A 24798-nucleotide genomic window follows, 5' to 3' on the forward strand; every position below is an offset into this window, starting at 1 on the left:
TGTGCTGGTTTCCAGGGTGAGTTCCTTTTAACCCTGACAGATACAAACAGCCCTTTTGTTAGGCTTGGCTGCGAAGGGCTTAATGCAGCAGGTCTTTCCTAGGAATGCACCTGAGAGGGAGGAATCTCCCCTCCCCAGAGTTGATGGCATCCTGCACAGAAGCCAGCCAGCAACATGCTGGAGGGGATCAGAAGGGATGGCGAGAAGCCCGCAGACCAAATGCCAGCCAGCCACAAACGCATAGGGCAGCATGCGGCACGTCCTTGCTCCTTCAGCCCCAGGGCCACTGGTACTGTCTGGGCAGGACAGTGGGGGTGGGAGTCCAGGGCCCCATTCAGCAGACTGGGCAGGGAGGGGGGGCAGCCACTATGCAACAGGGCTGCCTTGCGGCCACATTGTGAACTCAGCCAAGCATCACACACAGCCATCTAAAGAGGAGGATCCCCCTCACCTGACCATGAAGCCTGGAGTCTGAAAGTACCCCACTGCCCCACAGCTCAGCCTCCGCTCCACTGCAAAACGGAGATGCCAACAAGCAAGACGATGAGTGTGCCCAAGCTGATGCCCTCCAGAGGCTGTTGCGCTCCAGCTCCCAGCATCCTCCTGGTGGGGCTGCTGGAGTTGGAGTCCAACATCCTCTGGAGGACACCAGCTTGCTCGATCTACCTCAAAGGTCCTCCTCCAATTGCTCCTACTCCTGGGGTGGGGGGAGAGGGGTAAGAAAAAGGAGGGCTTCCTTAGTGGTGGCACCCCACACGTGAAAGAAAAACCCTTTTAAAAAAAATTACACCCAGCACTTCAGTTGCTCTTAATGTGCAGTGCCTGGCTAATTTAACCATGAATTACTTAATCCTGCTGGTTTTTAGTTCGTTTCTTTCATCTGAGTTTAAAGTTTTTATATTGTATGTTATAAAATTTGTGTTATATTGTATGTTTTTAAATCTGTTACAAGTCGTCCTAGAGACTGCTGGGTATGAGGCGGCCAATAAATATAAATAAATAATTTTAAGAACCATTTTCTTTATCCTGCTTCCGTTTTTATATGTTGCTTCTGCTATTTTAATACCGCTGCGACAAATATTCAGCTACAATACCTGAACACGAAATGTGCAGGGGAAGGGCATAGAGCCAGAACGAGGCATTACTGGCAACCTGGTGCTGCAGCCAAGAGCAGCTCCCCGGCGTCCCTCTGCTGACCCCCCCCCTTCTGTGTCCAATGCAGAACAAGCACAGCAGCTGCAGAAGAACCCCACAGGGCTCCTTCGGGGACAGCAATGTTTTCAGGGGCACCTGCAATGCAGTGTGGCCCAAGAGGTGCATCCCAAGGAATCCTGGCACATGCTGCCCAGACTGCCTAGAGCAGCCACTAGAAGCCAGTCAAAGTGCTGTATGCTAATCCCCCTGGCAAAGGGTTCTCCCCCAGAGAGGGGTGGAGCCACTGTAAGGTTAGGCATCGCCAGCCTTCTGGGGGCTTTGGGTTATTCTTGACCGTTTCCTGAGGCAGCATCTCCCTCAACTTAGCTGGCAGGACTCACTGGGTGCTGCCTTTGTCTTGCGACCGGCATTTGCCCATGAATCGGTCTAATCTCCTTGAGTTATTGCTGGATGCTGCAGCTACTGAGTGATGTCTTGGTCTGTATGAACCAAGGTGTACATTTTAGTCAAAGAGGACTCCACAACCCTCTGCCTGGGTTAGGAACAGCCCGTGTCGTGCCTTTGTTTGATGACTACATGCAACTCATGCTAAACAAGCCATTTCACATCCCAGTGTACACAGGGCCTAACTCCACACGCATGCCTACAAGCACCCAGGGCAGGGAAAGGATTAGCCTATCAACAAGTGGTTATTTCAGGGCTGCGCTGTCCTCTTAGCTCTATGTTGCTTGTGCCACATTCTGTTTGCTTGGCTCTGCAGGGCAGCCAAGGTCGCACAAATTAAGTAGAGTATTAACTTGCGTTCAAAGCAATAGCTTGGGTCTCAGGGCCTCAACCTGTGGATTTGTTAGGCCCTGAACAGGAAAGCCCAGAAACTGCAAATATAGGTTTCCTCATTTCAGATGTGACACCATCAGAGAGAGGTTTTTTGCTTGCTTCTAGATAGCGTGAAAAATGAGAGAGACTGGATAGCAGCAGAATTGTGCCTGCCTTGAAGAATTAAGGCAATGTGGCATGGATTAAATCTAATTCCAGAGGCAGCATCAAAATACATTGGTGACCAAGACAGAAAATCCAAATGACCATCCCACTTCTCAAATCAGCTACTGCAAAACACAGCTCTCCTGCACAAGCCTCCCTGAAATGAACAGGAGATGCACAAGATGTCTTGCCCAAGCTCACTGAAGTCAGGCTCAGATGCAAAGGGGTGCTCTTCTTTAATTGGTTTAATGGAAGAGTTCAGGTCATGAATCAGCTTACAGGTTACACAGGATTCAGCATCTCTACACCATGTAACTAGGCACAATTACATAGAGCGAAGACGTTGTCGCAGCAATTAGACACACACCCTTACAACCTTAAGTAAGTGTGGGAAGGTGTCACAGAACAGGAGCACTCCTTGGTGGGACAGTGGAAACCCTTTGAGCCTGCCGGTGTAGTTGCCTACAGGTCAGAGGTGAGGGTGGCAGAGACACCTCTGTGAGGTCCTCCTCCTCAGGAGAAGGGGTGCGCGGCAGCGGCGTGAGTGAAAAAGGGAGCTGAAGGGAAGGTGAAGAGGCAACCTCCTAATTGGGCAGCATCTCGTTAGTTGTACTCAGAGTTCCAGGGCAGACCTGTCACTGTCAGTGGCACTGAAGCCTTTGGCCTCAACACCCTCCGACTGTAAGTCACTAGGGCCTTCTCTCAAGTCCCATTCCAACTCCTCCTATTCATCCTCATCGCTCCAAGGCTGTTCCACAGGACTCATGACACAAGAGCATGGGAGAGCTATTTTGCATCTCCTGTTCATGTCAGCAGGCCTTGTACAGGAGAACTTTCTGGTGGACTGGGCCTGGTGTCTCACTCTCTCTGCCGCCCCCCTCCCCCATGGCAGCCAAAACTCAGCAGCAGAGGGAGTCACTTCAAGTGACCTCAGGTCAGGAAGCCCCACACTTTCACAAGGGCACTCCCTGGTGGGTCGTGGGAATTCTCTGCAGTTGCACCCTGGCTACAGAATTATGTTCCACTAGAGGAGCCCCTATATGGATGAGCTTCCAGTGCCAAGTCAAAACATACTTTCTTTTGCGGGGAACTGGTTTTGGAACGTGGGCAGTATTATGTCTGCTGCTGTGCTTTCATTTCTATTGGCTGCTACATTCTGTCCCACTGTTTTAAACTGTTGCTGTATCGTTCTATTAATAGTTCAAATGCATTTTATTTGTTTTGTAAACCACTCTAAGATGCATTTGAATGAAGAGCAGTTTAGAAATGCAACAAATGAATACAAATAAATAACAAAACAACTCAAGGGACTTCCTTCACTTCCAGTGCACAGAATTAAGTAGGCCTGAGTAGCACAGCTGCTGAGTGAAAGCCCTCTGATAAATCACCATCTCCACAACACAGTCGGGAAAATCAAGCCAGACACAAGCTATGTCATGCCAAAAGCAAGAACATCCATCTTTATCAATCGTCCCCAACCTGGTGCTCTCCAACTGTTTTGGACAATAACTTCCATCAACCCTAACTGGCACAGCTGTATGTTGCTGGGGCTGATGGGAGTTTATTTATTTATTTTATTATTTGATTTATATCCCGCCCTTCCTCCCAGCAGGAGCCCAGGGCGGCAAACAAAAGCGCTAAAAATACATCAAGACATCATAAAAACAGACCTTAAAATACATTAAAACAAAACAACTTAAAAACATTTTTTAAAAATCTTTAAAAACATCATTTAAAAAAGGGTTAAAAAGCATATTGTTTTTTAAAAAAACATACTAAAAAGCAATTCCGACACAGACACAGACTTGGATAGGTCTCAAAAGGCTTGTTGAAAGAGGAAAGTCTTCAAAAGGCACCAAAAAGGTAACGAAGATGGCGCCTGCCTAATATGCAAAGGGAGGGAATTCCACAGGGTAGGTGCCGCCACACTAAAGGTCTGTTTCCTATGTTTGCACCAGCTGCAGCTTCCGGACCAACCTGAAGGGCAGCCCCACATAGAGCGCATTACAGTAATCCAGCCTGGAGGTTACCAGTGTGTGGACAACAGTGGTCAGGCTATCCTGGTCCAGAAACGGCCGCAGCTGTCTTACCGGCCGAAGCTGGTAAAAGGCACTCCTAGCTTGGCTGTAGTCCAAGGAAGGTGGGGGGCACCAGTTGTGGATGGCTAATCTATATAACACACACAGAATATGTCAAAGAGGTAGAATGCTGGGAAGGGATGCACTGAAGGGCTGCTCAAACACATGCATGCATGTGAAGGACCAGGGGCCTGGGAAGCAACAGGGGATGTATGAAGCAGGGAGTTGTGAGCAGGGAGTTGGACTCGATGGCCTACAAGGCCCTTTCCAACTCTATGATTCTATGAAGCTGCCGGCCAGAGACGTATTGCTGCCTGAGGCAAAGGGCCAGGCTGGGACAGCGCGGAGTCCCCTATTGCACCTACAGAAGCCACTAGGAGGGGCAATGGCACAGCATCCTGCACTGCGCCAGTGGAGGGCAGCAAGCAAGATGGGGGCTCACAGCTCTGTCCACTCCTGAGACCCAACCCCCTCCCTCCCCAGCTTCTATTCAGGGCAGCGGAGGGACAAAGAGGAACCTGGGGTCCTGAGAGCCAAAATGGGGAGCTGTTGCAGGCCCATGGCAGCCCCCTCTGTTCTGACTGCAACTGCCTATAAGGCCTGTCAGGCTCACCCAGATAAAGCCCCTCTAGGACCACATTCCTTTTCCACCTACGGCCAGCCACACGCCCCAAGGCCACGAGGAGGTAGATTCCCCAGCAAGCCACCCTGTTGTCAGTCTCCAGCTCCAGAGGTAGACTTCCTCTGCAAATGGAGGCTCCATTCAGCTTTCATGTCTAATAGTTAGTGAAACACCACTCCCCCCCCCCGCTCCTCCATGACTTTGCCCAGACCCTTTTGTGGGGCCATCTTGGCAAATCCTGCCATTGCCACATCTTGAGGCCCCAAAATGAATGACATGTTGTGCAAAGGACTTCTGTATGCAGGATCTGGGTCTCCTCGGAAGGCACGGCTGGGTTGGAAGTGAGCCGGGAATCAGGAGTCATGGGGCAAGCCAGGAGTCAGGACCAAAGGGAGACTCTACAGCCCAGAAGGCCTTTGATGCTCCAGGACACCCCGTACAGGAGGATCCAATGGCTGCCTGCAGGGGAGGGGTCAGCCCAGGACCCAGGAAAGCAAAAGCAAAAAACAGGCCCCCCAGCTGCTTGGCCCCAGCGCTCCCCAGGGCAGACATTCATCGGGGGGCTCTGAGGGTGCAAGGTTTTTCCATCTTGGCCAGTGAAGGTGAGCGTCCAAAGATGGGTATCTCTTACACTGGCCTTCCCCAAGCTGGCACCCTCCAGAAGTCTTGGACCCCAGCTCCACCAGCCTCAGCCAGCTCAAATGTGGATGCTGGGCTGAGAGAAGTGCAGCCGTGCTGGCTGGGGCCGATGGGGAATGTACTCCAAAATATCTGGAGGGCACCAGCTTGGGGAATGCTGCTGTAAACTGTGCCAAACAAGGTGCCCGGCAGGTGGTGAGCCACTCCAGAGGGGTCCTCACCCTAGCCCACCCCTGCCCACAAAACGAAAGGCCAGTCCTGCCTCCGCCACGCTTCATAAACTCCGGCAGCCCCAGCTACCAAAATCCAGCTCTGCTCCCCGCAGACTTGTGCCATTGTTGTCTTAACACACACACTCCCCCTTCACTTCCTGTCATGCGTAACTGCAGCTCTATAACTGAAACACAGTCACTTACTACGGAACATCTTTGAACGGTGATTACCGAGTCAGAAACAAACAGTCTAGCAAAGCCTCCTCTCTGCACTGAGCAAGACTTGATGGCCTTATAGGCCCCTTCCAGCTCTACTATTCTATGATTCTGCGACCATGCAGTCCTGTCTCCCGCCACCACCAAACCATTTAATTTAGGGGATGCAGCTCAGCAGGAGGGAAAAGGTACCACAGTGGGATCAATTCTGAGAGGCGGGGAGGGGGCTGTCAGTCAGTGTAGACAAGGCGGAGGCCCACGAACCAGCGGCCTGCCTCGCTATGAGGTAGCTTCCAATGGTCCCGTACTGAGGGATGGGAAGAGGCGGGGCAAGCCACAGCGCACCCCTGGAGGGAGGCCGGAGGGAGGGATCACAGGCAGGGAAAGCATCTTCTGGCAAGAGCTCAGCGAGCCATGAGGCAAAGCGCATTGGCAGCAAGGGAGTCACCAGGCCCAGGTGGAGATCTATGCTCATTATAAATGGGGGTGGAGGGGGGGACCAGGCGATGGGGAACCCTCTGCACCTCCACAGTCCAGGATGAAAACTGCCAATTGTCTTCCGTCTACCTGCAGCCCAAAGAGGCGCTGAGTCCCGGGGCAGGTGAGCCCCCGGCAGCTGCTGGGGGCCCTGCTCCTAGGAGCCGGCAGTTCCCCTCTGCGGTCTCCCATTGGATGGCAGCCCTGGCTTGCATGTGAAACGTGGCTGTGCCCCACACTGACCTCTGTTGCTTCCTCCAGACTCTCTCTCAGCGTCCGGAGCTCCTGGCCGTGCTGTTCTTTGAGCTGGTCTATCTCCTGGTCATGGCTGGAGACTTCTTCCTTCAGAGCCCCCTTCAGGGCTGTCAGTTCACGCTCTCGCTTCCGCAGGACGTCTTCCTGCAGCTCTTTGGCCCTCAGGACGTCCTGAAGATCCTGCTTCAGCTGCATCAGCTCCTACCCCAATTACAAGGAGAGAGGCGTTAGCAGGGGACTTAAAAAGGCAAAGGGAGAAGAGGCTCAAGATCAGTCGCAGTAGAAGGACACCTCCAAGGCCCTCCAAGCTCAGCATTGGGGACTTCAAGGCCAAGGACTACTTGAGCGAGCCACCTGGGAATGTCCTCTTCAGCCACAGAAGAGAACAGTAGTGTGGAACATCAGCCTATGTGATTGGCAGACAACAAGAAGTCTTTGGATTGGCCAGGACTGGCATAGGTACAAGGAGCCTGGATTCCCTCCTTTTGAGCAAACAGACCTAGAGCTTCTGCCGGATGCATTTTTGGCTCCAGCACAAGTCTGTGCCCTTGCCCAGTCCCAGCTCTGGGCCCAAGGAGTTGCAACACAGTTTTCTAAAGACTTTTAAACCTTAACACTGACTCAAGGAGCTCTGAATTTGACTGCAGCAGCCACCACCAGAGGTTGCAGGGTGGCGGGTAGGGATGGGTGAGAATATCCGCAAAATCGGACTTAATACTGGATTTCCACCTAATCCGACAGTCTGCGGTCTTTTCAGACCAGCACTGATTTCTTCTGGCAGGTTGCAGCTGGATTAAAAACACACACACAGAAACACTCCAAATTTTACATTGTCTTTGTAATTGCCTGTCCTCTGATGCGTTCTTAACGGCTGTCTAGGTGATAACGATTGCCATTTACATCCATTAACCTCCCTCCAATTTTCTCTTTGTTTTGTTAATGCTCAGATTCCTTTAGGATCTTGTAAGGAATCAAAGAACTAAAAATATAAGGTAGTGGTGGTGGTGCTGCTGCTGCTAAAGTAATTCAAGAGATTACACAAGCATGACATTTGCAGGGTTAAAATGTATTATTTAAACACACACTTTTGATTAAAGAAAAAATAAGTGATTTTCAAATATAAAATAATAATGACAAAATCATAGCAGTAGCAATATTACTTTCTGCTTTTACAACATATAACCCTAACAATATCCATTATATAAATATGCAGAATAAATAAAATGCAAGTTTTGGTAAACAGTATTTGTTACTTTAATTTTTTTTTAAAATCAAAACTTAGCAGGAAAAAAGAAGTTAAAATAAGCAGTGGTGGTTGACTTTTCAACAATAAAAATCAAAAGTACTGCAAACCAACAAGAATAGTGAAAGGGGGGGGATGATTAAACAGCTCATCAGTTAGCCTAATGCAAGAGACAGACTCAATGGGCGATTATCTGCCTAATTGATATGTAAACAGGAAAAAACACATGGAAATTCACAATCATTTTCATAAGTATTTTTGTTAAAATTATGTTATTGTTTTCGCTTTAAAAACTAGCAGATCTGCAATTGCGAAAGCAAATAAGAACGAAAAAAGGGCGGATTGGGCACAAAACCCGGACTTTCAGAATCCAAGTGGATCGGAACTAGGCAGCAAACCCCATCCCTGGAGGTGGGTGCTTAACTCTCTCCCCATGAACCATCTCCCATTCAAAATCAACCCCAGCTGTATTTCTCCTTGCAGAGGAAAAAGATGCTGGGTCCACAGAACTTTTTCTCCTATGGGGAAAAAGCAGCTGGGGGGGAATCTGATCAGACCCGCAGGAAAAAGTTATGTAACCTCCCAAATCCCTTCTTGTTTGGGCCTCAGACCCTGTCCTCTTGCTCCACCAAATGACCTCGGGGGCCCAAATTAGAAAACACTCCCTTCTGGCCTGAGTCCAGGTCTGGACACCCACAGCTGCTATTTATAACATGGTTTGAGGGCTGCTTGTTTCCGTCCCTTCTTCCCAAAAGAACCACGGCCTGTTTTCCTTCACTGCTTGTTCACACATCAACCTGCTGTCTTTTGGCCCATCCCGGCTCACCTCGATGAACATCTCCCTCTCGCCATCCTCCGCATGCTTTGTGCTGTCCAGCTCATCGTGCATCTCAGACAGCTGGTCCTGCAAGTCCCGGATCTCCGTCTGGTGCTGCTCCCTCTCCATTTTCACTTGAAAAAGCCTCCAGAAGGGAAAGGAAATCATCTTCCTAGCTATACTGTTTCTAATTGTCAGCCACATTTCTGAGAAAACATTCTTGATTTCTGAGGAAGGGCAAAGGGCCCCCCTCCTTTCAGGAATGGAGAATGGAAGGTTCTGGGCCGCACACACACACCGCCTCTGGCACTGCCTACCCAAGAAGGCATCCCTGTCCAGCTCTCTCCAGAGTTACAGGAAAAGGCTCAAGGCTGGGGTGTTTGGGAGCGAATAGGGAAACTGTGGCTGCCACTGGTGAAACTTTGGTGCTGGGTTTTTGGGAGACTCAAGGAGCCAGCCACCATGTGCACGGAGGCAAATGAAGGGCCTGCCCTGTCCTGCCCTGAAAGGAGAAATGGGGCAGAGCCTAAGCCCTTGTTTTAGAGATAACAAAGAAAATCCTGTAAAACCAAACGCTGTTTCTTGGAGGTCTTGCTCCCTGGAAAGAGCTCTCTGCTTCGACCATTCCCCTTGTCCCTGACCACTAGCCATGCTAGCTGGGGTTACTGGGGTCCAGCAACATCTGGAGGGCCCGACAGGTTCTCCATCCCTAGCACAGAGAGAAGCCACATAGCAGGAGAATGCAGCCCCTGGAGCAACAGAGAACCAAGAGTTATTTTGAGGCTGGCCAGGTGCTTTGGAGGAGGAGGAGACAATAATGGCGTGCCCGGAAGCCAGGATGCAATGAGGATGCTAGTGGGAGCTCTAGACGTGGTCTGTGGGCTGAGAGGGGCAATTCTAAAGGGAGAACATTTCTCCCCGTGGTCACGCACGCAGGCAGGCACAAAACTCACTCCTCAAGGTGTTGCCTGAGATCCTTCTCGCTCTCCTCCAGTCGCCTCCTGAAGGCATCTGTTTCCTCCATGCTCTTTTCAAGCCGCCGCTGAAGCTCTTTCAACTCTGCCTTCATTGCCTCTCTTTCCTCTTTGATGTTCTGCTGGTTCTACCAAAAGGGGACATCAAAACTGCTCAGAAACACAAGATGAGCAGCAAAGAGCCTCTTGGCCCTTTTTACAAAGAAGGGGCAGGCACTAGATGCATTTACTACAAGGGACGCCCCTTTTAAAATAACCACACTTGCAAGGATCCACCAGGGCCCGGGGCTTCCCCCAACGGCAGCAGGTCTGGCCCCGGCATGCGGCTCGCCTCATGCGTGGCACCACAAATGTGGCCCCACCTCCCGCTGAGGGAGACGCCTTACACCGAGTCAGGCCATCCTCACCCCCAGTGCTCTGCTCTGACTGGAAGGGGCCCCGGGGTCTTTCCCAGTCTGTTCCCTGTTAAGACTAGAGATGCCGGGGGATGGGGCGGGGTGGAGTTTAGACCCGGGCCCCCCTGCTGAGTCATGGGCTTCTCCCAGTCAGAGCCCTCTGATGAAGTGCCTGTACAGCTGAAGCTGCCCTATCAGTCCCGGACTTTGTGCCCAGGTCAGCAATCCTAAGTTAACCATGTCTGGAATATTTCTCATCTCCCCTGGAAAGCAGCGCGATCTACAGTGGACGGTGCTGCTTCTCCCACTTATCAATATTAACGCAAGAATGGGGTGCGGGGGGAGGGGCACTACCTTGACTTCCAAATCCAGCTTCCTCTGCAGCTCAGACACCTCCTGTTCCAGCTCCTTTGTCTTCTCCAGCAACACCTTGACTGACGCTGAAGCATCAGAGACCTGCCGTGAAAGAACACTGGTTTCCTCTGGCCATCTTCACAGGCTGCTGCTTGCGGTTTTCAAAAGAGCCACCCACAGCCAATTTGTCCGTTTAGGGGCCTCAACTAGCAGGGTTGGTGTCAGCAGCACACAGCGCCCCTGGGCAGCTTGGGAGCCCCACGTGCCACAGCAGAGCCCACCATGGCATTGCCCCCCAATCCCCACAGGTGGCTGGTCTGGCAGCCGTGCAGGGCTTGGCACTGGGCAGCTTAGAGCCATTTTATTTTCCCACACTGCGCCTGAAGTGGCATCACTCCACTACGTCTAAATGATGGTACCGTAGAGGGCAAATGCACTTCACTAGGCAGGGAGTCCTGTGATTGGGGCACCACCCCAGAGAAGGCCCAGTTGCATTGGGAATGCCTCCCACTATCAGGGGTGAACTCAGTGGGTCCAACCAGGGGGCACTTTGCCAAAGGATCCCTCAGATTGAAGCCAGCCCTCTTAGCTAGGGCAGAGCCCAAGCTGTCCACCCAGTTTTGGTTTCCTTTTCGTTGTCAGAACACACTTCTATTATTCAAGATTTCACTCACTTTCCACCCAGGTTCTGAATCCAAAACACAGTTCTCAGGAAGCTGTAACCACTGAGCCAACCTCACCAAGCGATGTCTCCAGGACCCCAGCCCGTCCACATACCCCGTGCAAGCCAGCCACCGTCCATCTGATAAAGGGGAGGGGCTTGCCAACCGTTCCACCACACAGCAGACCCTCTCCATCTTCCAAGCTGAATACCAGGTAGCATGAGGCTTTCACGTATGAATTTCATTCTTAGCATATGGCTGGATCACATCTGAAGGGGCATCACATTGTCCCTCAACCCCTTGTCACACTCAGCTGTACATGTGAACTTGTGAACTATCTCAGCTCTAAAGCATTGTGTGTCAGCTGAACACAGAGTTATAGGAAAGGTCTCTTTTCAGGGATCTATTTGCAATAGATAATTCACAACCTACGAACCATCCCTGCAACAGTTAATGAGTGAGGAACTCTCTCAGGGGAGTGGACCTTTGGATCAGGTCTGTATTTCAGCACTCTGCTGGATTTGGACCTAAATCTGAAGCTAACACCTGAACCTGAAGGTGCTCAGCAAAACCTGCAGAAGAGCTCTCAGAACACATAATAGCTGCAATGCACAGCTTGCCCGCTTCATGGGGCTCCACTGCACTTACAGAGCTTGGCACAATCTGGGCTTCATTATTCTCTGGAGCATACATGCAGAAAAAGTACGGAGATCCACGTATGTATCAGAGTCCCTGTGTGTGCTCCAAGCTGCTGGGTCTTGTAGAGTGAGGGTGCCTCCAGACTGTCACTATTTTGCAGGAGGGATTCAAGAGCATGCCAGATCTCTAATCCGCTTTAATTGTGCAAACCTAAAGTGCTCTGTTGCCCTAGCACAACAAATCCACTTCAAAAAAACCATGGATTTGCAGTTTGGAAAGTGACAGGGAACTCCATTGACGAGTATGAGATGAGTGCATGATTAAAGGGAAGTTGCATAAACATCCTGCAAGCTCATGGGCATATAACTGCCTTGTAAACGAACCAGAAGGAATACTCAATAAAGACAGGACATTGTGCAAGCAAATCAGGATGAATGCTCAATAAACAGGTCATATAGAGCAGCCCTGACCTTTTTCCTCCCAAAACAACCCGAGGGATCTGGATGAATACTAGGAAGTGTCACAGAGAGGCAACATTGTTCTCCTTGTGTACTTTACCTGTGAGCTTTCAGCTGCTCTCGACTTCAGAGTCTGGATTTTCTCAAATACCAAGTTCACTTTCCTCTTCGTTGCATCATCATTTTCACTGCTTCTGAAACATGAACAAATATCAGTCACCACGGCAATGTCTGGGATGACCCACCATCACCCAAACGCCTCCAAATCCTCCAGTGGCTTTCAAGAACTACCAACTTTTGAAAGGACATTCAGCCATAGATATTAGTTAGTAGGCTAAGACAAGAGTGGAATGTAAATCAGAGAGGCTCAGTACAAAAGCTAGATCTAAAGGCTGCTCTAAGGGCTAGCAATGGGGGGTGAAATGTTTGAGCTGGACACAGCCATCATATCCGTCCCAAGCATTCATCTGTTCATGTCCTTAAGTGAATGCCATTTTCACAAGCTACATTCTTCTGCACGTCCACTAACCCTTCTTTCAGATAGTTGTAGAGAATCTGCTTAGCTGTTTCCTCATTGGTTTGCTGTGCAAGTTCCTGTTGGCCCTTCAGCAGATCAGGAGTTACCTGGAAAGACAAAGCCAGAGATCAGCCAGATGCCTTGCAACAAGAGCCTTTTGCGCCAAACAGGCCTGATTCTGTGCCACAAACGGAGTGCGCCCAAAACAGTTTGATGCCCCCACCAGCTGCACCACATGATGACTGGAGAGGTGCACTGCAGGAACATTTGCAAAGCTGCAGGGGATCCTGGAGCCCAGGCATCAGCTCACATATGGCTGGGGGCAATTCCTGGGTCACGCGCTGCTTCGCCATCACACCTAAGAAAACAGATGGGGTGGTGGAGGATGACTGCCTTGTCCCCAAAAGTCAGGGGGGGAATGGACTTTTGTGTCCACACAACTCTTGCCTTGGGAATGGCGATTGCTCAAAATCCTAAAGAGTGAATTATTCCAAAATATGTCCTGACTTGTCACCACCACCCAGCGGCACCTCTGAGCTCCCCCTTTCTGCCTTTATTTTCTCAAAGTGGTTGAAGCTGGAAGACCCAAGGATAACTAACCGATCCATTCATATTGCCAAAGTTGCATCTCTGAAGCACAGCACCTGGTTACTGGATAATGTCAACCTACCACACGTTTGCAAACTTACCTGAGCATCTGAAGCAGAAGCAAATGCTTTCACAGACAGTTTCTGAGTCGCAATACGGTTTGGTAACAAGAGAGTGGAAGTCACCATTTTATTTTCATTTTTTTTATTCTGGACTGGAAGTGTGGATGACTTATAAGCCAAACTCTCACCAGCAATTTTATTTTGCTTACGATATTGTAAAGAATTAAAATGGCTCTTGGGAGAATCTCTCATGGCTGCTGCTGCTGGAAGCTTGCCCACAGTCCGAGGGGCAACTTGTTCTCCAAGAGATGCTGACTTTTGATCTGGAGATAACAGCTTCTGAAAGCAAACTTTTGAGGGTTGTAGTAAATGCTCGGATGACGTCACCAAGCTTTTACTATATTCAGCTAAACAACTGGAATTCACCGTTAACCCACTGGGTAGGGCGCTGTCTACGCTCCTTGACCGCTTGCGATCATCTGGATGAATCCTATTCCTGATTCCCAACCGCCCTCTTCTTTGAGGACCAACCTTCCTGTCGAATTTTTCAATGAGCTGATCAACTGCGGGAATGGAACCAGTGTCAATATCACGACCAGTCCCAGGCAAAAATGGGATGTACCTTCTGTTTTCATGCCTGTTAACATTGTCAGCATAGATGGCATAGTCTTGGTCATCAAGGAAGAACTTATACAAGGAAGCTGCAGAAGTTGGAGTAGCTGACGAAGTCGATGACCGCCGTGAGCCATTCAGGACTGATCCTGCTGAATCTTGCCTGCGGAAAGGAAGGAGGTCGGGTCTACATTTCCTTGTTTCCTGATAGGTAGATGGGCTTATGGCAGATGGAGATCCACCACTAGAAGAATGGGGTTCATGAGTTCCATTAGAACCATCAGCCACGCTGGGGCATTCCAATTCCTGCTTGCTTGAGTCTTCCCCTATGTTAAACTTGGTCAAATTCACAGTTTTTGGTTTTGGTTTGGACAATTCTACAAACTGGAGGGTTGTTTTATCTAATGTTGCAGCCTTCAGTGGTGAGCTCCAAGGTTTGGCACCCGGTTTCTCTTCATCGGCAAGAGATTTGGATTTACTGAATGGGGGAGGCTGAAAGCCTTCCAAATTCAGGATATCCTTTTCGGGGTCATAAGGCTGCAAAAGCTCAGGATGCCTCTGGAAGTTTAAGAGATTGGGGGCCTGGGGCAGCCCAGCTTTGAAATCCAAGATGCTGTTCTCTCTCTCATCCATGCCGGCCTGCTTCAAGCTTTTAAACATACTTGGAGGAGATACGTTGCAAGTTCCCCAAAACTGTATGTCTTCACCAATTTTCTTCTCAAGTACAGGAGCAGAACTAGAGTCCACAGCTGACCAATCAAGTGCCTCAGGTGCAACCTGTTGGCCATTTGCAGGTGCCAAGTGACTGTCAGACAAATATCCCTCTGTATTGTTGAGCACGATGTATGGATGCCCGTCGATCCCTTGGACCCGGATGCTAACTCCGTAGGACCCAGCCTTTGCATTTTGTGCATTCTTTGCCTTTGGAGGTGCATCGTTCTCAAGCTTAAGGTGGATCCCAGAGTCCTGCTGCTCTTGCATTTGCCTGAAGCTGCCCAAGTAGGACTTCATCATTCATGTGGGTTTAAGCTCTGCAGAGGGGAGAGAAACGGAGAGCATGAGTGAAGGAAGCTGCTCCCTTGCATTGTCATCATGACAGTCCTTGGTATTTTCTTCAATGACATATGGGGCTGAAGCAAGACAATTTGGCACCTGCAGTGGAAAATTCAAAATGCATCCCCCATATGCAGTGACTGAAACGGAGCTCAACCAGTGCAGGAATGAATGAGAGTAGCTTGTGAGCAGTGCCAGGCAGGCCAATCTCCTTAGGCAAGGAGTTCCAAGGGGCTCTACCAGAGGTGCCCAATCCTCTTTGGCCAGAGGGCTGCATTCACCCTTGGCCAGCCCTCCAAGGGCTGCATACCAGCTGGGGGTATAAGCAACCCACATTCTCTCTCACATACTCTTGCATGAGATGAACTGACGAGGGGGCCCTCTCCATTGCTCAAGTGATTGGTCTGATCCCCAAGGAGAAAGCAGTTGGCATTCCACTTCAGAACAGCCTTTGCCTACCCTAGTGCTCTCTCTAATTCATTCCTTTCTTTCTGGAGGGGGGGGAGAGGCAGTGTTCCCAATATATATCACTAGCTGCTAGAATTGTAGGTGGTTGTGAGTCCTTTCTTTTTTTTATACACATAAATTCCAAAGTCATCCATCCTAGGAGGGGTGCTAGTCAAATCATCTCTAAAATTACCCATGCTGGGGTATTCACAGAAGAAGAAACTTGCCAATTGTTTGCATGCACTAAAAGATCTGCCTTGTGGTATAAACTGATGTCTGGAAAATTAAATCTTCCTTCCAATACTGGCAGCTGCATTCTTTTAAGGTGGAGAATTAACCCAAATTAGTTTCTGAAATATCCCACTAATCTTTTGAAAACACACTTGGGGGACACAAAGTAAGCCACATAGTATCTGTGGCAAAATATTCATCTTAAAAGGATTAATATTACCCCACATAGGAAATGTGAGTGATGCCCATCTTTTCAGATCATTAGAAATCTCTGCTATCAACCTATTTAAATTCATTTTAATCATTTGGGAGATATATTTTGGAACCAAAATGCCGAGATATGTTATGACCTCTGGGCACCAGTGAAATTGCCATTTACAACATAGGTGATTTACAAATGTCCACTGACATTAATTCTGATTTTTACCAGTTAATCGTATACACTGAAATTCTACCAAAATTATTGATTATTTTTGTTAATTCCAGTATAGATGCTTCAGGTCTACTAATAAATAGTATTAAATCATCCTCATACAAAGCTAGTTTAAATTCTGTTTGTTCCTGTACAAAACCAGAAGTCTCTCTGTTCTGTCTGATTGCACATGCCAGTGGTACCAAACACAGATCAAATATCAATGGAGAAAGAAGGTAGCCCTGTCTTGTACCTCTCTCCAAGCCAAACAGATCGGAAAGAATTCGATTTGTCCTTACTTGCGATTTTGGAGAAAGGCATAATATTCTAATCCACTTTATAAATTCTTGAAGAAATCCATTTTTTTCCAAAGTAACAAACATAAATTGCCAATATATTTTGTCAAACGCTTTTTCAGCATATAGGGAAACATTCTATGACTATTTCAGGCAACCAAATTATTTATCAGTCTTAAATGGTCAGCTCCCTATCCATGCCAAATAAAACCCACTTAGTCCAAATGTACTACAGTTGTTATCACTGCCTGTTAGTATCTTAACATCTACGTTAATTTGCACACTGGTGTGGTCTTTGCCAGGCTTAGAAATAACAGAGCCACATGCATCATACATTGAAGTTAGCAAGGTGCTCATTTCAAAAGCCCTTTGATAAATACAGAGAAGTTTATGGGTCAGAAAATCTAAATGTGCCTTATATTATTCAATGTATAGGAAAACCATCTGCATCTGGCCCCTGTACTTCCCCAGTCTTCATTCTTTCAGCTGTAATGGTTTTGCTAGAATTCCCTTTTTCTGTGCATTTCCCCCCCCTCCCCCAAATCATAATCCTTCCTATATATTCTGGCAAAATACACAATGAACTCAATGGCAGATGTGATGGATGATTCACTTTTTCTAAAGTAGTATCTAAAGCTGTTACTTTCATGCATAAACCAAGCAGACTAGTTTGGGTCATTAACCATTACAAATTTACCCTCACCTCAAGATGACCGAGAGTCGAATCAAGAGCCAGGGTTTTTCCTGACCTTTGTCTCTTTCGGCTCACTCAACCCCCAGTCTGTATACACATGTGCACACACTGTGTAAACAGATATGGGGCTGAAGCAAGACAAGTCAAGTGGTGTCCTTCCACAGTGGCCAATTGTGTAGAAACAAGTCTGGGACATCATAAACGTCTCCCCAGGAACATGTTGGGGCAGGCACACTTGTACATTTGTATAGCCAATCACAGCTCTGTGTGCATCTGTATGAAACCAAATGGAGACCAAACACGCGCTGGTCTCACTCACACATTATAAAAACTGGCCACTCAACTTCTCCCAGCTAGTGACTTCCTAACGATACATCCCTAGCCAAACTGGAGTGTCAGTTAGACACAAAATGAGCATTGCTGCAGCAACACTGCTTGGTCGGTACAAAAAGGGAAGCGGACCATATGCACTGACAATGCGCTTCCAGAAGAGTATACACGCCTCACTTCCCGACAGTTGACCAAAGAACAGCTTGCAGCATGAGTTGCGGCAAGGGAGCAACTCAACCCTTGGCCCAGCTCAGGCTTCTGGCCAACAGCTGGGAACCATGGCCACAACTGCTCCCCCACAAGGCCAACAGTGGCCGTCACAGAGAACAAGGTACTGCCCTGTCTGGGGGGCTGCAGGCTGCAGCATGGCCCGGCCCAGCTTCAGAGTGATGAGCAGACACTCAAAAATGACAAGTTATAGAGAGGAAAATGCAGGTGGACAGCAAACAACTGCAGGAAATGACATTTGCTCCTCCCGAGTTTCATTTCTCGGCTCCCCAGCACTTCCAGCTTCCTTTTGTTTACTCTGCACAATTACATCTCACATCACAAGCTGCCCAACTTCCAGGTATTATGAGAGAAGACAACCCGGAAACTGTGCCTGCATTCTAATCACACTCAGGCAGATCCAGCACCCTCAAAAATCAACAGAAGGTCTATAGATTTTGACAGATTTTGGAGTGAGATTGTAAAAAGAAACATTGTGTAACTTACAGTGGCGGGGGTAGGAGGAAGAGACATTTAACATTGCTATTTAGTGACAGCCGGTAAGGTCAAAATGAACAATTCTGTTAATTCCTGAGAATTCTCCATTTCTAACATTTTGAGCCAGCCTGAACCTCCAGCATCCGTTCTATCTAATTAATGGTACTGATCAAAGTAAGCTCTTCCTATGAAAGCTGATGATCTGGTAAGATTGCAGTCCTATGCACACTTACCTGAGTATTTGTCCCACTGAACACAATGAGGCTTGAGTAAGCATGCATAAGTTTGTGTTGTGAATCTATCATTCTTTAAGGTGCCGGCAACCGTTTTTACTGCAACAGAGACATAATCTTCTCAAATCTGTCCGGTGAAGAGCCGTAGAGAGATTTGGGGTTTGGATGCACTTGGGAGTGGCTTCCCCTACCCTGGTCCTTTTTATAACTAGCATGCAAATTACACACAATCTTTCCATCCGGCCAAACTTATTTACTGATATTTATATCAAAGATCTTTTTAACTGGAATCCCCAGGAATTAAACTGGGAGCTGTTCATTCAAACTGTGGCATTTTCCTTTTTAAACTTGGCATTCTGTTTTAATTTGCCGTTTTTATTCATCAAACTACATGTCAGTAAAGCGTTCACTGACATGGGGCATTTATCAGTGTTGGGTGTGTGAAAGCATTGAAAACATTTTAGCAAATAAAACTGAGGTGTAACAATATCAATTTTGAATCGTAAAGTTTATAAAATAGACAATTATTTTGCTCCGTGATGCATTGTAAATCTTGTTGGCAAGCCTAACACAGCTTAATGCACCGTTTTTAAGTTATTTATGACTGTATTTTATTTACATGGACTTCTTCCAATCAGTTACAGCAAGCACGACCATTTTGTACTGTCCCATCAAAAGATGAAAAGTTAGGAATCTGGACTCAGTTCAATTTCACACAGCTGATGTACTGTTTTCTTAACAATCACATGCTAAACTAGGAAGGAAGGAGCAATTTCACCAGGAACATCTTCAGGTCCAAAGAATTTTTCCAAGCCTAATGGCATTTGGTCCAAATACCACATTCCAGATTTAATACAGCAGGTCTTGTTGGGCAGCCACTCATCTCTTGGGAAGGTGCAGCAAATGTTCTTCAAATGCTCACCACATTCTTGAGGCTTAAGAAAGGAACTGCACCTGAACAGGATTCTGCAACCAAACAAACTTCTCCCTCCCTTGGAATTATTTTGACATTCCAGACACCTGTTCACTTTATAAGACAGAAAAATCATCACTGGGATCATCTGCTTACTCCTCACAAATTGCTTTCTCACTAATGTGCCAAAACACTTGGGAGGCCAATCATACAGCTCCCAGGATCTTCTGGCCCTAAAAACATTGAGCCACAATTTAGAATCCTCCGTGGTGCAGAGTGGGAAGCGGCGGTAACGCAGCCAAAAGCTCTGCTCACGGCTGGAGTTTGATTCCAACGGAAGGAGGAAGTCGAATCTCCCGTAAAAGGGGTCGAGGTCCACTCAGCCTTCCATCCATCCGTGGTTGGTAAAATGAGTACCCGGCATATGCTGGGGGGGTAAAGGCCGGGGAAGGAACTGGCAATCCCACCCCATATATACGGTCTGCCTAGTAAACGTTGCAAGACGTCACCCTAAGAGTCGGAAACAACTCGCACTATAAGTGCAGGGACACCTTTACCTTTTACAATTTAGAAAGGGGGTGAGCACTTTTGATGTCTGTCTAGCAGGGCAGCACACCTGCTGTTTCATACAATGCCAAATTTGACTGAGGCAAAAAGTTCACCTGGAAAGTCTGGATACAGGCCAAGGAAGTCAGAGGCTGGCTGTGCAAGTCAGCTGTATCTGATGCAATAACTGGGTTTTCTAAATGCCAGCAAGCCTGAAAATTTAGTCACCATCCTATGTGAGGGCCAATTTTATATGACTGTTGAAATAAATACCTAGAAGATTGTGATTACTGTGAATGGAATTATCACTGGGTATCTGAGTGATGGGGAATCTTTTTCAGCTCAAGGGCCACATTCCCTTCTGGGCAACCTTCTGGGGGCCACGTGCCAGTGGTGCGCAGGGCCAGAGGCAAAAGTCGGCAAAGCAATGAATGTTATCTTTGTACAGTAGGCTAGTTTGTGTACACACTCCCACATACGCGTTTACCTCCATACAGACAAGGAAGAAACATGATCAGAGTTCAAGGACATAGACCAGCCAGGCAGAAACACTCATGGAGGGTGCAAAGCAAGGAAGTGAGTGGCATGCTTAAGGAGAGGGAGTCCTGAGGGCCAGGCAGAGAGGCCTGGAGGGCCGCATTTGTTGCCTGGATATGAAGTTCCCCATTCCTGACTTACAAGCAAAAGAACACGACTGTTTCTTGATAGCTGGCAATCTCTTTCCAGCCTCTGAAATGCTATACCCATCATCATCTGAGAAACTGGCACCCTCCAGCTAGCAGAAAAAGGGCAGAGGAACAGATTGAAGCCGATTCTGTCACTTAAATTTGTTGCTGTTGTTATGTGCCTTCAGGTCGATTATGACTTATGGCGACCCTATGAATCAGCGACCTCCAAGAGCATCTGTTATGAACCACCCTGTTCAGATCTTGTAAGTTCAGGTCTGTGGCTTCCTTGATGGAATCAATCCATCTCTTATTTGGCCTTCCTCTTTTTCTACCCCCTTCTGTTTTTCCCAGCATTTTTGTCTTTTCTAGTGAATCATGTCTTCTCATTATGTGTCCAAAGTATGATAACCTCAGTTTCATCATTTTAGTTTCTAGTGACAGTTCTGGTTTAATTTGTTCTAACACCCAATTATTTGTCTTTTTCACAGTCCATGGTATGCGCAAAGCTCCCCTCCAGCACCACATTTCAAATGAGTTGCTTAAATTTAAAGAGAGGCAAAAGGTGCATTGAAAGTTCAGCTGGAGTTGGCTGGAACTGGGTGCAGGCTTAGGGGATAGGAGAATCTAATGCAAAACCAGCCACTTCCCTACCTGTTTTTGAAAGCTTGCTAGCTTCCGATAGGTTCAGCTTGTATGATTGGTGCTATTGCCCCTGGACTTCTCACCACTCAGGAAGTTGGGGAGCACACAATAGTCTGAAATAAGCTGGTGACTTCCAGACGTTTTGGACTACAACTCCCATCAGCCCCAGCCAGCAAAACGTTCAAATGTCTGGAGAGCTCCAGGTTGGGGACGTCTCCTCTGCACTGTTCCCTACGCCACCCAACGGCATTCCATCTGCCCATGATGGGAGGCCTTTGGATTGGTTTTTTGCCAGCTCCTGGTTTATTTTACTGATTCTGCTGCTGCTGCTATTATTAATATTAATAATAATTAAAAAGATCAATGCTACATGGAGCTTATAGAAAATAGTTTACTAATTCTGAAGACATCTTGAGCAGTCAGTTATCTGCACTGACTTGCAGTTACAGCCAAGAATTATCATTTTCTTAATCCTCAAATTAAATCTAGCAGGGAGTTGTCACTGGCTCATCTCCCAAACAGCCTAGCCTCTGCACTACACTACAGTAAGCCTGACCGAAATCAGCTGGCTGGAAGTCTGCGGGTCAGAAGGCCCGTCACACACCCCTGCTGCGCTGGGAGTGCCATTTGTTCCTGGAACTGCAGCATTAAGCAGCTCTTAAAAACATGTTTTATCAGCTGCTCACTTGGGATCAGCTGGAAATTCCTCCCCTCTCCATTGTCTTAGAATCTGCATTCAAATTCCACTTTCTTAAGGATTAAAGACATATTTAAAGTTCTCTAGTTACTGTTCTCTACTTGACTTTAAAAAACATATACAGCTGGCCAAAAAGCAAACAATGAAAAAAGGCTACTTGAAGAGAAGACAAAAGTTTCTTTGGCAAACCTTTAGCTTTTCAAACTATGCTTTTGGGGACACGTGTTTGAGCACTACAGAGAAAAGGGGCCCACCCCTTTGGAGCACCACAGAATGGTACAGAACAAGACAAGCTTTGGTGAGGGCAGAGTTACCCCAGCACCAGGCCAATCCACTGATGGGATTCATGGTCACAAGGTGTGAGGCGGTAGCCACTAGCTTAAGGGGCTTTAAAAGGGGATTAGACAAATCCTGGAGACGGGAGGAGGAGGCGGCGAGGCCTGCCAAGGACTGCTAGCTGTGATCAGCTGTGTGGATATGTCTGAGTGCTGCTGCCTTCGCTCCGCTTGTGGCTTTCCCAAGCATGTGCTTGGCCACTGTAGGTGCTGAACAGAATGGCCTTCCACGTGGTCTAGCAGTGCTCTCCTTAGGTTCTTCTTAGTCTAGATCTGCGAACACCCCCCCACCCAAAAAAAAGGTCCCATAATCAGTTGCTCAGAAACCAGCTGGGAAGAATGCAAGAGATTGCAAGAATTTTTCAGTGCCAACACAAAATGTTTCAGTGCCTGGGATTGTGCCAGCCCCACCTTCAGCAAGACCCCAGTCTTGAGCCACAAAGTCATTTTCTGTAATATCACCTACAGTGAAGGTGCTTAACAAGAAAAACTTCACATATTAACACACCTTCATCCATTGCTTGATTCCATTTCTAGGCCACTCTTAAGGCTCCAGGGGGTAGCAGTGAAGACGTACATGACGCAGTACCCTGAGCCCCCAGAACCCCGGGTGGCGGCATTGAAACGCAGAGGCAATGGGGCCGGCTGCACTTGCTGGCTTTCCCCACTGACAGGCGTTCGGAAGCTGGACCCAACGGCTTCGCTGCAGCTCAAGGGAGCCTCTTGAAACCCAGCAGAAAATCCTCAAGGTGGAAACAAACAGGCCAGCGTCAATCAAAGCAAAGGACCGTTCCCAAACAGAAGCTGCCATGAGGAGGGAGCATTTTTTGGTGGGCACTGAGCTGGGAACACCTCACCAAAGAAAGGCAAAGGCTGCAGTCTCATTAGAATTGAGAATGGCCATTGCAAAGACATGAGACGAAAGAAGACTTGGCTAATGAACAGCTGGAATAGCACAGTGAGGAGGAGAGCCTGGCTGGGAGTCCAGAGTCTGTGAGTTCAAATCCCCACTGAGCAGGCCTTGGCCAGCTGGGGAGGACTAGCCTCAGAGGAAGGCAATGGTAAACCCCCTCTGAATATTGCTTACCATGAAAACCATAGTGATAGGGTCGCCATAAGTCGGGATCGACTTGAAGGCAGTCCATTTCCATTTTTTTTCAAATGGTAACAGTGGATAGCTCAGGCACCACAGAGCATGAACCAATGGCCACATGATAAAGCAGCAGATGTCCCAGGTCTGCCCCTGCCTGCCCTATATTACTTCCACTCTTTTCCTATCACAGCTCAACTCCAGGAGCTGAACCTGGAGCCTGATGGGCACCAAGGCAGGGATGCAGCCACTGCGCCCCACAGCTGTGGCCAAAGGTACCACTCCCCCTTTAGTACCACTCCCTATAATATACATATACTATATATAGAGTAATGTATGTATTTTAATTGTACTTTATGTATTTTAACTTATTTTAATGTTTTTGTGATTTTATTGTTTACAATTTTATTATGTACGTGTTTGATTTTATTTTTGTAAGCTGCCCTGAGTGCCCTATTATAGGGTAGAAGGGCGGGATAGAAATATTTTAAATAAATAAATAAATAAATAAATAAAGGTGGGAACTGCACCCAATGACACCTTTGCTCTTATAGGCAGAAGCAGCTCAAGTGATGCTCCTTGACTCTTAGGGCCCATCCACGCCTAGCTGCAAAATCCATGTTTCCCATATTCAGTGGGTGGCCTTGAGACCCATACATGCCCTGTTTGTGGTTGGTTGTTGTGAAAACCTGCTTGTCAAGCATCCATATGTGTGGGCTGTGTGTGTGTGTGGCCTACATCGTTTTAGCATTAGCTAGCCCACCCCTTTTCAGCCATTGGTCCATAACGGTCGTTTGCTTTTCATGCACTTTTTCGGAAGAGCATATATCTTTCTTTTTTTTTAATTCCCACACATGCATAGGCTTGTGAATGTGCAAAAGGACACCCCCCCCCAAGTGCAAGCAAAATGAACGTATGCGCATGTGTTAGTGCATACTAAGGATGGGAGCCGCTGGTTACTCTTGATTCCATTCAATTTGTCGAACTGGCAAATCCCTTTCCGTGTTCAATGGTTTCCCACTATCTCCTGCTTTCCTTCTGCCCGGTGCACCCGCCAAATCTCCCCTTCAGGCCTCCTCCTCCCAGATTGTATTAGATCTTTCACCGCCCAGCAGGGAAGAAAGCAAGAGATTGTCTGTCCTTCAGTTTCAAGTTAGCAAAGGGAGGACCCAGATTAGCAGTTACAGGCTTGGAAGAAGACAATGTACAGTGCCTGTGCTCACACAGACACACACACAGAGAGAGAGAGAGAGAGAGAGAGAGAGAGAGAGAGAGAGAGAGAGAGAGAGGGAGAGAGAGGGAGGGAGAGGGGGGATCTGGCTGCCTGGTTCTTTGGTATGTTTGGCTCCCCCTCCCATCCCCATCAGCTGTTGGGCAGGAAAAGAGAGGCTTCACCTGCTGTTGGATCGGCTGCAAGATCAATGCCACATTAACGTACTACAGCTTGCTCCTTCCCCCCCCCCCTTTCCTCCTATCAGCCTAAGGAAGCTCCTCTGTGGAAAACTCCATGTTTTCAATGAATTGTTTGGGTAATGTCGAAAAATAGCTTT

The 24798-nt window shown here is 47.9% G+C and overlaps 1 protein-coding gene across 7 annotated transcripts in view; it reads right to left on the reverse strand.

Moving 5' to 3' along the window:
- Window positions 1–24798, reverse strand: part of CGNL1 (cingulin like 1) — a 100436-nt gene that overhangs the window by 47131 nt on the left and 28507 nt on the right. For 6 of the 7 annotated variants that reach the window (XM_061594882.1, XM_061594877.1, XM_061594876.1 and 3 more), the window contains exons 2-8: window positions 13384–14987; window positions 12707–12801; window positions 12278–12371; window positions 10419–10520; window positions 9649–9797; window positions 8705–8840; window positions 6624–6836 (exon numbers count right to left, since the gene is read on the reverse strand). In XM_061594882.1, the coding sequence (XP_061450866.1) occupies window positions 6624–6836; window positions 8705–8840; window positions 9649–9797; window positions 10419–10520; window positions 12278–12371; window positions 12707–12801; window positions 13384–14970 (2376 nt within the window). In that variant the 5' untranslated portion in view covers window positions 14971–14987. The remainder of the gene's footprint in view (window positions 1–6623; window positions 6837–8704; window positions 8841–9648; window positions 9798–10418; window positions 10521–12277; window positions 12372–12706; window positions 12802–13383; window positions 14988–24798) is intronic. The other variant, XM_061594880.1, reaches the window with a different exon arrangement.

This window comes from Rhineura floridana, chromosome 14 (genome assembly GCF_030035675.1).
Source record: "Rhineura floridana isolate rRhiFlo1 chromosome 14, rRhiFlo1.hap2, whole genome shotgun sequence".
NCBI classification, from domain to species: Eukaryota; Metazoa; Chordata; class Lepidosauria; order Squamata; family Rhineuridae; genus Rhineura; species Rhineura floridana.